Below are 16727 nucleotides of genomic sequence, written 5' to 3' on the forward strand. Positions count from 1 at the left end.
AGAACGCAATGAGTACATATGAGGTGGAACAGTAGGCACAGTATATTTGTATTGGTAAACAAAATATGGTATTGTCATTATTTGCATTTAATATGGAAGAGACGAAAAATATTCAAATAACTCACAACATGATGATGTCATGAGCCAAAATGCTCATGAAAACTTGTAACTGATTGATTTTTAATAGATGATAATTGTATTGTGTCTTACTTCCATCATTTAAGAAGCAAAAACGTGAAAGATAACAGTGTCATTCTTAGTACTCGGAAATAGCAGAAATTTTAATGAAATGCTGTTAATTGTGAATTATTTTTCTCGAACCACATACACCTGTACTAGAAGTATTCAAAATATCATCATATCACCGCGAAAATAACGAAAATTTGTTTGTTTCTACGAAGGTGAGAGTGAAAATGACATACAAAAATATCACTTTCATTCTTCTTTTTCGTCATTATTTCACAAATATCCACTGCACACTATCACATTGTACGCATATTCAGTGGAAACTCCACGAAAAGATCTGTTTTTAATTGATAAAAAACTTGCCGAAATAAAGCGTTTTCTCATGGATGTGGAAGGCAATTAAATAAAAACACAACTATCGACGTCACAATGTGAAAAGTAGCTATGGCAGCGAATGCTATCACGCACACTATGCTCGGAAATTCTGCCATCTGCTCCACCTAATAATCCTTCCCATGGCCCAGAACGCGAAAATTAATCAATGATTGTTATAGGGGAACTGGGGGGAATGTGGTCACCCTAAGGAACATAACCATTTCCTGTGTCCACATACTACTAAAATTCCCGTTCTTCGAAGAATATTGTAGCTCAACTTATTGTAATTCAAGATAGTAAGCAGTTTTTATTATGAAAATTTAAAATAGTACATTTTTCACTTTTAGAAAAAAGGTTGAAAAATCGAACATTTTTTTAGTGAAGAGGTAAAGTGGTCAGCTGTAGGGGGCAAAGTGGTCACTCGCACATATCATGCTAGAAGAATGTGTGTTTTCTTGGCCATATTTGTTTAAATTATTATTGAATAGTAGGTACATGTATGAAATGAGCTAGTCCTATTCACCTAGAATCGTAATTGAAATTTTATCATACGTACAAAAACGTAGTAGGAAACACATAACGTTTTTTAAAATGAGGCTTGGTTTTGGTTGGGGTGACATATTTTTCCTTGGTCGAAACCACAAAAGGACTCTTTTAAGAGCAGAAGGTGATAAGGTATATCAGCTCTTGTAAACGGAACATTGTCAGTAGTAATCCTCCACTGACCACTGTGCCCCCCAAACAACGAAATGCGAAAGATGCGAAATAATCGCTGAAATAGAACAACATATCTGTTCACCTCCCCTAGAATATATGAACAGTCGTCCAAACTATTGATTTGTCGCAAATATCAGGTCTAAATAAACTAAATTTCACTAGAAATTCCTTAAATTCGAAACGCACAAAACTACGGCCGAATGGCTACCGAGAGAGCTTTATTTATTTTTATTTATATCTTGACATGCGACATCTCCACTGAAGTACAGGGTGACTCAAAAGTCATGAAATTCTTCGAACATAAGATGACCATCAATACGGTGTCAATAATCAATAGTTGTACTACCAAACCTAAGATAAGATCAGACAATAGGGGGTCTTTTGCGGACCAAATTTCTGTCAGATACGGACCAAATTTCTGTCAGTCGTTCTGATTTCTGATTGGCTGATTTCGAGAAATTTTGCAAACAAAGCCGATTTTTTCAGTGTTGCCAATAAGCGTTGGATTTGTATTGAATTTAGAAATGGTGAATTTAATAAATATTACGATATTTTGTTTAAAAGAAATATATGCTAGTGTATGTATGTGTTTTTTTCAGAATGGAGTAAAGTGAACGGCAAAATACTCATTTGTCAATTTAGTTAGGTCCCTAATGCGATTTCATATTTCGGAATATAATTTCCATTGCTAAGAAGAAATGGAAAGTCTTATCATTCACTATGCAGATGGGAGAGTTGTTAGCTCTAGCTCGTAAATATGAAAAAGAGATAGTTGATACCATTCAGGTTGTGTTTTGCTGACTACCAATCTCTTTCCCGCTGACCTATTTTAATGATGTATTGCACAACGAATTTGGTTCTGTTCTGTCGAAGAAAGTTTTCGCTTCATCGACGGTGTACTCATAGTCGATTTCAATATTCATGTCATCCACATTATCACTAATATTAGATGAAGCTGAAATTCGATATGATGTCGATGCTGCTCCACTATCCATCAATTTCTGGGCTGAACATTCTTCTCGTCGCTTTGATAGCAAGTCCATCAATCCAACAAGATGTTCTTGTGTATCGGCTGTATGCGAAGCATTCGGCACTACGGTCATATATTGCGAAAGAGTCACGATTTTCAAGTTGTTCCTGAATTACAATGGAGATGAGCGCCGTTGTTTTGCACGAATCAATGAGAAAAGATTCTCCAGACAATGTTGGACGAGTTGTTATGGATATCATTATTATATTATAGATATGGGTATTCAAAAGACTTACTTTGTCCTAAACATATAAAACATATTTTTGAGATTGCCTTATTGAAATTATGCAAAATCATCAAATTCGCACCAACCAAATGTTACGATTCATAAAAACAGATATTAAAAAAATTTAAAAAAAAATTAAAATTGTATAATATATGCCAACTCTGGCATCTTCATGTCATGGCTTCAATTTTGTCCGACGAAGAAGAGTAAGAAGCCAGTTGTCTCATACATCTTAGTACCAAACAAGCAGATGACCACTTTACCCCACGTGACCACATTACCCCCACTACCCCTATGCCGCCGCTCTATGGTTCTATGCTATGGTGATAAATGTTATCACAAGATTAATTTATCGTTCATTTTATAAATTAAATCGTTAGATGAAGGCAGTTCAGTGGGTTCCCAGTAGAGATGGGCAAACCGTTCACGAATGGTACGAAAGAACTAGTTCGCTGAAAAGAGTGAAAGAACGGTCGTTCTTTTTCAAAGAACGGTAGTTCTCCCCATGAACCGATTCCGAAAGAACGGTTTGCGAGTGAACTGTTTGTGAACGAACTGTTTGCGAGTGAACTGTTTGACAACGAAGTGTTTGCGGGCGAACTGTCTGCGAAAGAACGAGTGCAGCTGAACTGATTGGTGCTGGATGTAATGGACAAATATAATGAGAACGCTTGAAAGAAAAATAAAGCAATGTTGTTATTTATGAGCAAAATGCATGTAACGCAGTGTTTATTTTGTTAATATATACTCAATTTTGGGTTTAAAATTAAATTAGATTTTCATAGTTTTAAAGGCTAAGCTATATATTTTCAATTTCATGCTCCGCGTAATATTCATATACTTCCTGATTATCAGAAAAAAAAATCTGTCGAAGCTCGCTCATGACCAGTCTGACTCTTTCACACTACAGGCACATAATTCCCCTCCTGCTTTCTTCCGTACTGTTTTCATATACCGCTTTCTTAACCAACTTAGTGACGAAACGGCCTCGCCTTAGGATATAGGGGAAGTCCGGGCAAGACGCCCCTGTTAAGCAAAACAGGATGAAACATTAGTATTTTTACTACTCATTTCAACGTTCCTTCACATCCACAACGTAGCCACGTTTGTTTTCTTTCGAATGAAATGAGCAATAACAATTACGAATAGGCAAACCAACAGAAATAACGAGAATTCTAAACGCATTCATATTACACCATTCTTAAATAAGCGAGGTAAGATGCTTATATGCGTGTTCAAAATGCACCACAACAACGGGTCGAAATGTCAAACTACATTTTGGAGTACTCTTGATTCGCTGCTTATATCTTCCGCTTCCGGTATGTTTCTATCAGGTAGAATAATCAGATAATCATGAGTTTTCGAGGTATTTTTGTTATCAAACGCCGAAAACGCCATAGAATTCTGAATCCAATATTCTTGTTTACAAGCGTATTATTATGTGCCGCTGTTCAACAATATATTGCTACGTGCCGCTGTTCACAGCTGTGCTGCCAGACTTTTGGCCTTCGTATTTATGAGTTTTTATTTTGATTCTAAGGTTTGCATCATTCTTAATAATGGATGGATTTTAGTAGTCAGAAACATTAAAATAATTTTGTTCGTTCTGGTTTTTATTACATAATACATGAAAAGAAATGTGAAAATGGTTTTATGACTTTCAGAAACCATCTGGGTATAAAACAACTGCAGAAAACATCTGAGTGTATTGGTAACACTGGAACTGACTAACTCTTTATTAATCTCAATACTGGAGCGATGTGCCCCATTATGGGATGGATTATAAAATTGCATTTTGATATAAAATATGATTTTTTTATCATTTTTTTATTCAAACTCAATTGACAGCTCTGGTAACATTTGAGAATGTTTTGGAGTTTGCAAAATTTAAATAAGCTTTTTAATGCTTCAAAAGTTTTATGACAGAAGCGGTCAAAATTGCATGAAATCATGCAGTTTTTAATATATTATTATTTTATAGAGATAGACGTGGTTTTTGGTGCTACAATCCATTTACTTGTATTTATAATGAAAAAAGGAAGTTATAAGCACAGAAAGAGCCTGCCGATTACCGCGTTTTCCATGATTTTTCATGGGGGTGCGTTTTACCGACACGGTGCGTCTTAGGCGGCGGTGACACTGGATGCAGAAAAGTGGTCGTACGAATTGTATGCAATAGTGAAAGTAAACAACCACATTGAGTTGTATTGGTGTGGTTACATTGCTTCCCCCTTGGTTCGTTCGAATTCGTCAGCTTCTATCGAACAAAATTGTTTGTTTCTATTCGTACAATCAAATTTTCGTGCGTACTCCGAGCCAATGTAAACTTACCCTTACCCAAAGTTTCCTTACTTCTAGGTGCCTTGATTTGTACGATAATAAAAAGAGGTATTGCTCAGGGAACGTATATGGAAAGGTAGTCTGGACAGACTAGTGCATCAATAGTAGTGAGCCTGTGACGTGTTAGCTTTGCAAGTATCATGGAGCGGTATAATAAATTTATCTAAATAAGTTTATATCTATTGTATTTTATCTTAATGTATATATTTATTCATTGCAGCGTAAAGATAGTCTATTTAAATTCAAAACATAGGGTAAATTGTGGTTTGGTAATTCGGATTTTAGCTTCCTGAAGCTCTCTGTAGTTCTTCGATATCCCCCTCTACATTGTTGTGTCAAATCGGTCCCAAAAAATGGTGTCGACAACGGTGCCGACATCGTGCCATTTTGCAATGATTCTGTCGACCTAATCTTCGTGTTTGACAAGCAATTTCGTGCCAACACTGTGCCAATCTGGCACCACGTCGATCGGATGCAAAATTGCTCGACCCTTATTATGGCTCTATATGTTTTCGAGAAAGTTGAAACAAACAAAAAATTGTTTATAAATATTTATTTTTATCATAAATTAAAGCTATTGTTACATTATTTTTAACTCTAACATAGCATTATGAATCCGCTAGACGGAATAAGTAACATTTCTTATGAACTATCTGGAGCTAAACATTTTCAACTACATATTAAAATTAAGTAACACATTACTGAAATTCAAAGTGAAAACGTCGGGTCCAGCACAACCGTTCCAATGCTATCGGTTTCCATCAGGTTTCCCTTTTCGGTGAAGTCCAGGAATTCGTGCGTTATTGCAACTGGTGTTTGCGTTCCGCCCGCTCTATAATCCGCAGCAATTGTATCATCTGTGAAATCCCAACAGCTGCATTTTTCTTCGCCGCAACCTTTGTCGCATTTGTGCACTACAGCGGAAGCTGCAACACCTTATTCCGGTGGTATCGATGGTTGAGTTTGTTCCTGGAATGAAATTGAGAAAACGAAATTTATATCATATAACAATAAATTACAATCAACTCATACTCGCGGGACTTCAACTTGGTTATGTTCGTAACAAACTTGTTGTTGTTAATTACGAGACGAGTGTATTGATCCATCGTCGGCAGGAGAAACTTGTAACTCAATCAAATTGGCTTCGCTGCCCTTTTTTCCTCGTAGATATTTCCAGTAGTATCTGCTCTCTGAAATGATGTTCGCCGTTCGTTTTTCTTTACATAAAACAACAACGATTTTCTCGGTCGTCTGCATTATCGCACATTTCTGCTATTGCTGCTACTTTGCATACCTCGACGTAACATATCAACAATTTTGTCTCCGAATCGTTGAACTTGTCTCTGAAAATAAATTAGGAATACATAATTTATACGCTATAAGTAAAAAAGAACTATCCATAACTACCAAATTTGATTTCGGATTCATCCTCTGTTGTGCTTTAAATGACAGTTTAGAGAGAAAGAGAAAAAGCAATCGCTGCAGTGATGCCGTTTCGCTCTGTTCAAGTTATCTTCATAATTATAGCAGAAACGATAGGCAGTGCTGCTTGCTGGGAGGCAAGGAGGGGTTAGATTCAAGCGCTTTTGTAGCACATTTCATCGCTCGACCGACATTGGACTTATAACCGCTCGAAAATATAAGAAACTGGGTAGTGATGTCTAAATTTTTCATTTATTCGATTATCGATTAATCGTTGGGACATTTTTCAATATTCGATTCATTCGAATAATTGTCTTTCAATATTCGATCAATCAAACGAATATTTATTTCTTGAAATGATCACGTATCACGTAGTCATTCTGGTCGCGTGATCTATCGGGTTGTCGATGTTAGATGGTTGGATAAAAAAAATTCTATAGCCTAATTCTTAGCCTAAAAATGCATTAACCTTGAGAAAGATTCCTTCTTTCATTGATCGCAATTACAGTGACAATTATTCGATGTATTCATATTTTGATTTCAAATTATTCGATACTAAATTAATCGATTATAACTTCAGATATTCGATTATTTGAATGAATAAAACGATTAACCGACGTTTCTAATCAGAACCGGCTGAATCACTAGGTTTTTCATTAGATATGTTAATGATGCTGCTCCCGATTTCCTTTGACGGAATATCCCTCTCGGGATAGTCTTGTTTAGTCCCATTAGAAAATTGGGCCGATTCTGCGGATGTTTTTACTGGATTCAATTCTTGTTTGTGTTGATCAAAACCTTTCAGCGAGCCGTCCGGATTTGATTTCCCGAGGCATGTGAATCGATGGCCTTTCTGACAGTAGGAACAGCTAAAAATAAACTGTTTTGTGTATTAATTGTATAATCTGGATTTGTTTAAATTTACCTGTTGGTATCAGTTTTTGACGATATTGATTTTCCAAGCCATCGATATGCACTATGTACTTGTTTGCAAATGTACTTGTTTTTAGTATTGCTGTTTAGGTCCTGTCCGAAGAATCGTAGCCATTTCTTCTGAATGATCTCGAGAATTGATGAAATGATAATTTGTGGGATATGTTATCATAATTCATAAAACATAAGTCCACCATTGTCCGTTTTGTCCCAAAGTAGTGATTTCTGTTTTTGTTTATATTTTGTCATGCGAAAGTTTTACTGTAGTACAGGGTGACTCAAAAATCACGAAAATCTTCAAAATCTCAAGACAGACTGTTGACTGCTCGCTGACTGAAGTAAAACAATAATGCGAATCCATCTCCTTATTAATTCATAATGGACTTTGACCCGAAAGTCATTCGTTTTTTCACCGTTTTTTCATAGATTTTCATTCGTTTCGATGCCGTTCGTTAGTTTTACAAGAATATTCGGACCATTTTTTTTTTCAAAAACTGCAACTAAACATTCTCATATTTTTAATTTCTCTGAATGCAACGTAATTTCAATGCGTTTCTTTTTTTCTTTATTATATATTTTTTTCGAATATACACTGCGAAATACAAAATGTACAAATGTACAAATGTACAAATGTGCGAATAATGCTTCCTCTTCGATTTCACTTTGTTTTTATATTGTTTTCCTAATTACAATCACTACTTGTCTGAACCTAAACTCGACCACCGCCCGTGGCCTTACGGAATAGAAACTCGCCGAACTTTAATCGAGCAGCATGGTGCCTTGAAATCGCTTTCATTCACACGATTCGTTTTCGGTAATTGGTTTTTTTTATTTGACGTAAATCTTGCAATAAACATCACAATGTTTTTGTTGTCTTTTGTATTTCGTGTGTTTTTCCATTGCAATTTTTCTCACAGTTGGTTTTCTGCTTGGGTTCTACTTCCGGGAACCGCTAGTATTTCGTTAAAGATTTCACTCATTGGTACGCGACTCGAAAGGATGTCGGTATTGTTTGCATTTGTGTTTAGTTTTGTGTAATGATAAATTGCTCCTACGCACGCACGCGCATTTGTGTTTGTGTATGTTCGTGATTACTTTTCGTGGTTTCTTGTTGGTTAGGAATCGGCTCAAGTATAAATATGTTCCATCGTTTCGAGCTGTTTTTTTTGTTAAGTTGATTTACTATGTTTTTATTTGTAAAAGTAAGATTAGTGGCAGTTTGGTATTTTCTCGTTTTTCTTTTTCATTCGTTCTTTCAAATATCTTACGTACTTGACGAATGCTTGGAAGGGAACTGGGATTAGGGAAAATTGGAAAGTGTGACGCTAGTGTTTGCTATTACTATTACAGTGAACTGTGAATAAAGATACATGCCTGTTCGTGTAGAATGGGAAGAATTTACATTTGTAATTTCTGTTTGTTTGCGTGCAGCTATTCGCATGAGAAAAACGTACCTTACTGAATTGATTTCAATTTGGATATATTCGTTCGTATTTACAGACTTATGAGAATAATGAAGGCAGACCTTGTTTCGTTTCTGTACGAAGAAACGCAACTAATTGGTTCGATCGATCTGAAGTCTCGAACGTAATCGAATATTATATCAATCTTCCGTTAAAGCATGATTGTGTTTTCTGACAAAATGTCACAATGTCAGAGGCGGCGTTACTTTTTTGAGTATCTAAAACTTTGAACCGTTGAGTAAAAACTTGTTTAAACTGTTTGTTTTGTGGTTTAGTATGTACAGTCGGCGCGTCTAAAGTTAGTTTTTAAATTTATTGTTTTTTTTAAACTAGTTTGAATTGGATCCTTCTTCGGATTATTCGTCGTGGAATGAAATATGCGACCTTATATAATTTATTTTGAATCTTTTGTATGACTCTGTTATTTTACCGCGTTTCAAGAATAACTTCACTAAACTTGTAATGTATCACGTTGTTTTGTTATAACCTTAAATGCATATGATATAATCTACACCCCCTACACAGATATCTATTCTCAATCCGCGTTGTATAAAACAGATTTTAACAGCATTTGTTTTTTTTGCGTTTTCGTACTCGGTTCCTACCAATTTGCGCTAAAGTTGGAGAAACAATTTAACGTAACAGTATATTTGACTAGAATTTCCAAACAATAAAACATCAAAACTCTTCAATGCAAGCTGCAGTTTATGTTTATTGTGTAAAATTAAATATCAATAATGAATACGGATTCAACTCTATTTGACTGTATTCATCTATTCGGCGTAAATGTTCAACGAAATTTTGGTTTAAAATCTAATTTAACTTTGTTATACTATGATCGGGTTCCCTTACTCTTTTTCTTCTATACCTTTACATTGGGTAATTAAAGCTTTATCTTGAAATGACGATATTGCTGTTTGTACAAATATTAATAAAGTACTAATTCTCAACAGTTTTGAATAATCGAATCTCTCAAATAAGCTAGTATTATTAATGTGTTTTATTTCTTATGTGTGAGTAGTGTATTTTACTCAAAAAGAATAACAGTAGAATAGGCGGAGTGCAATGTCTATTTGAAAATATTTACTATTCATTCCGACCACACAGCTTACGTGGTAGCTTTTAAGGTATTGTGAGAAATTAAGAATGTAAATATGATAAAATCCGCTTGCTGTTGAATAACTTGAATTTACGAAACAAGTGTTAAGTATTTAAATACTTCAGCACATAAGCGTTGATATTATGAAGGCTCGTGCTGCTTGAAAACTAATAGTCTGGATTGGACTGAATTACTGATCAATCAAATGGGTGTGTGAAAGCCGATTGTAGATTTTGCTTGAATACACTGAATCTGATATAGGACAAGACCACTGGCTTTCTATCCTTCCTTTCTCTTCTTTTATTATCCTACTGATATAGTGAAAGATAAGAAACTCCGTTAGGTGTTCTACTTTTGGAGACGTAACCACAGTTATAAACAAATGAATCGTACCAAAGGTATTATTCTTTTGTACGATTCATTTGTTTATAACTTTTTCATTGGAATTATTTGAAACGATGTTAAAATGTTTTGAAGAAAGATGTGGGAGCAGTGAATATCGATGAAATGAGATGGAATTGAAGAATAGAAAAGCAGAATTATACTATCTTACAACAATGAAGCTTTTGAACCTCTAGTTTTATTGTTTGTTATGATATTTTCTTCCAATATTCGTATTCTTCAACTTTAAAGATATTCTCTAAAATTAGATGACGCTGTATATTGCATGAAGCGTATTTAATAAAAAATGGAATTGAAGAAGTGTTATGAATCGGGCGGATATCTTCCACTTAATTCAACTTTTTCTCTGCACACAGAACAATATATTTCTCAAATTCGTTTGGAAGGAATTTATTGTGAATCCTTCTTGAATAATCGTCATCATTTTCGTTCAGCGGTCCGAATTGAACAGAAAGTGGTTCGAAATCGATTTGTCGGTTTCTAAATTTTACAAGATCGTTTATCTGAATCTGAGACGAGTCCTGACAGCTGGCTTCTTACTCTTCGCCGAATGACATGTGATTTACTTTTTTCAGCATAAATAAGCTCTTTTCATAGGATGCGGCATTTGTGCTGCAACAAATGGTATAGAAACGCTGTGCCAAAACACGAACATTTAAAAATTATCGTGCACGATATAATATGAAAAATATATCAAATCAGTAACAAACTTACCGTTTAACAAGACTGTTAAAGTATTTTTGCTTTTAAGGGTCTTTTCCTGGTAAAGTAGATAAGCATATAAGCTTACTGAAAAATTTATCATTTTGTTCTCAACTTCGAATTATGAAGTTAAAACTTTATTTGATAAACAATTCAATTCAAAACCCAATGTATCCTCAAATGCTGCTAGCTATTTATTAGCGTTCTATTCTGAAAACTACAATTTTTGCTTTTGTTTGTTTTCATTTGTCATTTTAAGGACTATTCACTTTTCATTCGTTCGTTCACAGTTCGTTCTGAACTGGTTCTGAACTGTATACACCGTTCATATGAACTGTATGTCCAGTAAAAAAGAACGACCGTTTGTTCACTATTTTTGGTGAACTAGTTCTTTCGAACAGTTCATGAACGGTTTGCCCATTGGCAGGTCTCGACTTAGATCTGAACCACATCTTGCACAAAACTCCCTCGAAATCTGTCAAACCATTTTTTATTGTTGTTTCTCTTGCTCTAATGGTGAAGCTTTCGTTGAACACCTTTTAAAGTAATTATTCCAAAAAATTATAGTCTGCGATATATCGAAGATATGGAATAATTTTTCTATTTCTGTTGAATATATTAAAGTCTGGACAAATTCCAAACGCTTCCAATGAGGAAGGCCTTTGAAAATTGAACTGAATCAAGCTAAGGGTGTATTAAATCGCACACTCAAGCTAGCGTTGGAAGAAAAAATGCTTTTTAGGAGCTGTAGGGTGAAATGCGGAAATAAAATCATCTTTTTCACAAGTATTAAAATATTTGTATGTATGGAGCAGATCTCTCATTCTCTCAGACTGAACGTCAGCTTGGAATTGTACCCAAAAAAAAGTCCAAACGATGCGAAGCAGGGATCGAACCAAGCCCGACTTGAATATAAAGCTGTTTTACATGGCCACGTTATCCACGTAACCACTAGTGCTATCACAAAAATGCGTGAGAATACATTAGAACACATTATAAAATGAAGTTGGATCTTGAAAGTATACATGGAAGGTGTTTTCTAAGAGTAAACAGGAGAGCATGAACAACGTGAACATGTAACCTTGGCTGTGTATGTGGCAAAGTATGCGCAATGGGTTAATGCGCGCTTATTTGCAAAGTGTCTCTTGTTATGCTCTTTCATATTGCTCTTATATTGCTACGGATTATAAATTATTCACAAATTCCCGTCTTGCTTGAGTACCGTTCTGAATCATATTTCGGACGCTTAAGGCATTTGATGCAGAAAACATATAATAACATTATGCACAAGTATTATTTGGTTGATATTCTCAATAAATTAGTTCAATATGCTTTGAAGCTTTCTACTATGGTACCTATTTGATTGAAAACATAAAAAATCATCGAATAAAATGCTTTTCAAATGAAGCGAATAAGAATCAAACTTCGGACACTAAATCATATTTCGGACAGATTAAATTCAAATTTCAGACACTTTAATTTGTAATTTTTTGGACGAAAATTACATTACACTTGATTATATTTTTAATCAACTGCGAAACACTTACCAAGCAATCACAGTAAACTGTTAACGATGATGAGAACTGTTGAGACACGGGAGAAATTTAAATATTTATGAACGGGTAAATTCTACGTGCTCACGCTAAGCAAACGTCAAACACAAACGATAATGAGTAGTGTTGTCAGATTTTTGACGATTATGTTATAATTATTATTAAATGTTATTAAATGAAGTTGGTCCATAAAAGTAAACAAGGAAAATGTAAATTGGATTGAATAATTTCAAGCGGAAATTGAATTTGACAGCCAAACAAATGGGAACAGGGTTCGTGCAAAAAACTGTCAGAACCTTATACAAGAAAGCTTGAGCGTTCAAAATGCTCAGTAATAAACACTTTCAATCTTATGAATAATAGAATGATGAGCTGACGGTTTCTGGAACGACGAAAAATAAATGTTTTGTTAAATGCTTCTCAGGAAGAAATATGTTTCAAATTGTTCAATTTGTAAAAAAATAGGAATAAATTAAGAAAAAGTATCTAAAACATTGGATATATCTGCACTAAGATTCAATATGAAATTACTTTTTTTTTGTTTTTGGAAGCTGGTAGTAATAAATAAGTATAGAGTAAGAGAACATCGAAAAAATGTTTTTTTTTTATGACACAGCCATTTCATTGATCAGCACTCATAGCAGTTCGAATATTTATTCATATCTTCATAAGTTATGGCTTAAGTATTTTGAAAAATATTATAACCTTTTAAGATCTTCACATCACGAATGCCTCAATCACTATGGTTTCGTTGCAGAATTTATCATGAAATATTGGAAATGTATAATCTTAGCAAATTGAGGCTTCTATATATATATATATCTGTCCCAGTCAATGATTTTGATTCTTTTTCAATAATAACACATAACAATGAATTGGTTTCCGAATTCAGGAGTACGAATTTGCTCAATGTGTTAAGAACCATTCACCATGAAAATAATGGTAATAAAACTGTATCGAAATCTGATGTTATCGCATTGCTGGGAAACAATATTATCGGTTGAAACTATTTGTTGTGTTTCATGAACTCTATTTAAAGATTATTCTAATGATTGCTTCAGCTTTCATGTTAGCGACTACACATTAAAATCTATAGAATCTGGGCAAACAAACTAAAGTAAAGTTCAACAGTTTTTTTTGTAATTACCCGCTTACCGTTGTTAACAGATGAAAAATTGATTACTACTCCATTCGCTAAAATCTTTGACAGATATAACCAATATATTGAAGAACTGCTGTACTCTGGTTACGCAGGATGGGGTACTCCCTCCTCGAACACCCAAAAAATATTTGTACCTGTCTAAAAATAGATCTTCTCTATGTGAGTTCGTCCAAACCACTACTCAATTCCCGTGAAAGTCCGTATAATATCCTACTGTTCTTTTATCTGATTTCATTTGTGCACAACCCCCTTAAACGTACAGTCAAAAACTTGGCTATTCTATCATTGCTAGTTCTGAGTAACTCAAATAATAAGAGTTCGATGCGAAAAATGAGAGTGCAATCGCGGTCAGGCTTTGATTATTTACAGCTACTTCGACGGACTAAAGCTTGAACAGATAAAGACGACTAGGTTCTGATCTGATCTTCGTGTTATCGTGAGGCGATGAACTATGATAGACTATTATCGACATAACTTGTTTGGGTGTTTTGGAGAGAAGAGTGAGAATCCTAAAAATTAACGCGTACTGGTTAAATTCACCACGCGGTTGCCATCCTAGCACGGAAAACTTCCGTCGATTGCAAGCGTTCGAACACATCCCATTTTTTTCCGTTTCGGTTTTTGATAAGAATAAGCGGCAACAATTCCGTAAAACTATATTAATTCTGTTCGCGTTTAGATGAACTCTTAAATTGTTTTATTGAACTACCTTAGGTTACGAGAGATTTAAAAGTTTGCTCTTTCACGTTAATATCGTCGCCAAATTTAACGAAAAATTTGAATTGATATTAATTGTTCATCAGTGCTAGCTAGATAAATGAAGTCATTAGCTTGATTTCGTCGAATATTCTTTGTCAGCTTAAAGTTCGCTTATCTTAATGATTCTCGCGTATTTGTTATATTCAATGTGGATGGAATATTTTCAAGTAGTTTTGAAAGCCCGATTGGTCACTCCGCTTGAAAAAAGAATGTAAATTGTAACATCCTAGATATCGAACTTATACAACATTGGCTTCGTTTATCACTGCTCTCCAAGCATGAGAACATATTTGCAATGGATTCCACTCCGCAAATGTAAATGATGTTCAATTTTGGTGTTGCTGATAGTTGCTTGGCGTTTATCTCACTAGAATCGTTTGCGAAATAGCATCATTCGATGACGAATAGAATGATTGCGACGATGAGTTGGTATTTATAATTATCTCTACAAGCACTATTTTGAGTAGATTGCGTTGTCGCCGGAGGCTTCTCCTTGCTGCTCTCACTGAAGTCTTTGTCATCGAAATGATTGTTGTAGTTTTCGTCTTTGTCTTCTCTGGATGATTGAGTGCATAGCTTTCCTTCGGCCTGGTTGTCTTCCGGACGTATAGAGTGGCTCGTGTTGGCGTCAGTTACACTGTTGGCTCTGGAGAGTGATTCATCCTCCAACCTGTGCTAGCACCAGTCACCTTCGTCCGATTCAGAATAGATAGAATGCATGCCTACCTTGGGTTTAAATCCGTTCAGGGTCGAGGCACCGAACGTGCTGCCGCCAGTTCGACCCAGGTTGTACAGATGCTCGTACGAGAGGGGTTCGACCCTGCAAATAAATTTAAAATTAACAAAGAACTCATGCACTGTGACAATTGCATGAATCATTAAGGACAAACCGCACAGTCCAAAATTAGAATACGGTTCCGGAGAATACATCTAGTGCAGAAATGCCGCTTGAAAATTATGTCGGTTGTTCTTCAGTTTTTTTGATACCTAACATAGTGTTGAATTCATACTAGTATACCGTGTTACAACTTGCACTTTTCGAGACTTTCACAACAAGAGTAAACGATTGCAAAATTTCGGGTTGAAGCGCAAGGTAACAACAGTAGAAAACAAAAGAGTAAACAAAAGGTAATTTTTTACCCCAAACAAACCATGAAATTCCGTTCACAACCAGCAGCAGACGGATGCAACGTGAGATCCGGTAGTAACTAGGCAAACAGGAAGAATAGAAAATTATCAAAGAATAAACCGCAATTCACATACACAGTAACTTCAACTCTTCTCTCCGAAAAATCTTACTGGTGCATGTGAATGCAGTCGTAAGTTTATCATGGGAACATATTTGATGTAACGTTCCTTAACGATGACTTTACGTTGAAATCAATAATTTCACCAGAATAAAAACTAATGGCCCTCTATTTGCCGATAAATGCAGTCGTATGCAAAGCTAAGAGCGTTAATTAGTACTCGGCATTCACTCAGCTCGGGTATTGAGGCTTGAAACATTTAGAATCGGGAATCATTGTTCATTTTTTAGCAGCGGTCGAAGTAGGCGTATCTGAAATCTTTTGAAAGCAAATTTTTGGGGGAAACCTTTCGACGGTAAAAATTTCATGTTGATCCGTCTTGCTTTGTAAAAACTGTGCAGGATAACAGCCGAGAGAAGAAATTCGATTTTGGACACCCATATTAAAAATCAGGTGTGGTCAGGTACTAAAATCGCGAAATCGTTGAAAGTGGCTAAATAGACCGTGTATAATGTGCTGAAACGTTTCCGTGACTAATCAAGCAAATGAAACTAAATTTGGCATGTGGAGGTTTTAGAGATCACGAAACGTTTCTATGGCAATATGATACTTGTCCCCTCTCTCTAAGGAGGGGGGGCGGGGCTGCCATACAGATAAAACTCAAATTTCTGCATAACTCGAGAGCTAATCAAGTAAATGGAACCAAATGTGGCATGTGGAGGTTTGAGGGAGCACGACACGTTTCTATGACGGATCGATACTTTTTATTTAAATAATTCCTGAAACTGTTTGTTTGGAAAATTCACAAACATATCTTCGGGGTGAAATTGATCAATCTATTTTTTTTTCGTGATTTTGTAGTGTGATATGCACAAAAATGTATAGAAATTCACTGATTTCTACACCAATGATTATTTGACCCTTTGCGGTCGTATTAACTTTGAAAATGGGTATCCTTCTTCTTCTTCTTCAATGGCACTAACGTTCCTAGAGGAACTTCGCCGTCTCAACGTAGTATTACTTGCGTCATTTTTATTAGTACTTAGTTGAGATTTCTATGCCAAATAACACGCCTTGAATGCATTCTGAGTGGCAAGCTCTAGAATACGCG

The 16727-nt window shown here is 35.3% G+C and overlaps 1 protein-coding gene across 1 annotated transcript in view; it reads right to left on the reverse strand.

Moving 5' to 3' along the window:
* Positions 1-5446: 5446 nt before the first annotated feature.
* Positions 5447-16727, reverse strand: part of LOC129780623 (voltage-dependent calcium channel type A subunit alpha-1-like) — an 88254-nt gene continuing 76973 nt past the window's right edge. Inside the window, exons 26-29 of the mRNA XM_055789095.1 lie at positions 7222-15189; positions 6282-7165; positions 5907-6217; positions 5447-5843 (exon numbers count right to left, since the gene is read on the reverse strand). Coding sequence (XP_055645070.1) covers positions 15045-15189 — 145 coding nt within the window. The 3' untranslated portion in view covers positions 5447-5843; positions 5907-6217; positions 6282-7165; positions 7222-15044. The remainder of the gene's footprint in view (positions 5844-5906; positions 6218-6281; positions 7166-7221; positions 15190-16727) is intronic.

The sequence above is a fragment of the Toxorhynchites rutilus genome, chromosome 3 (assembly GCF_029784135.1).
Source record: "Toxorhynchites rutilus septentrionalis strain SRP chromosome 3, ASM2978413v1, whole genome shotgun sequence".
NCBI lineage: Eukaryota > Metazoa > Arthropoda > Insecta > Diptera > Culicidae > Toxorhynchites > Toxorhynchites rutilus.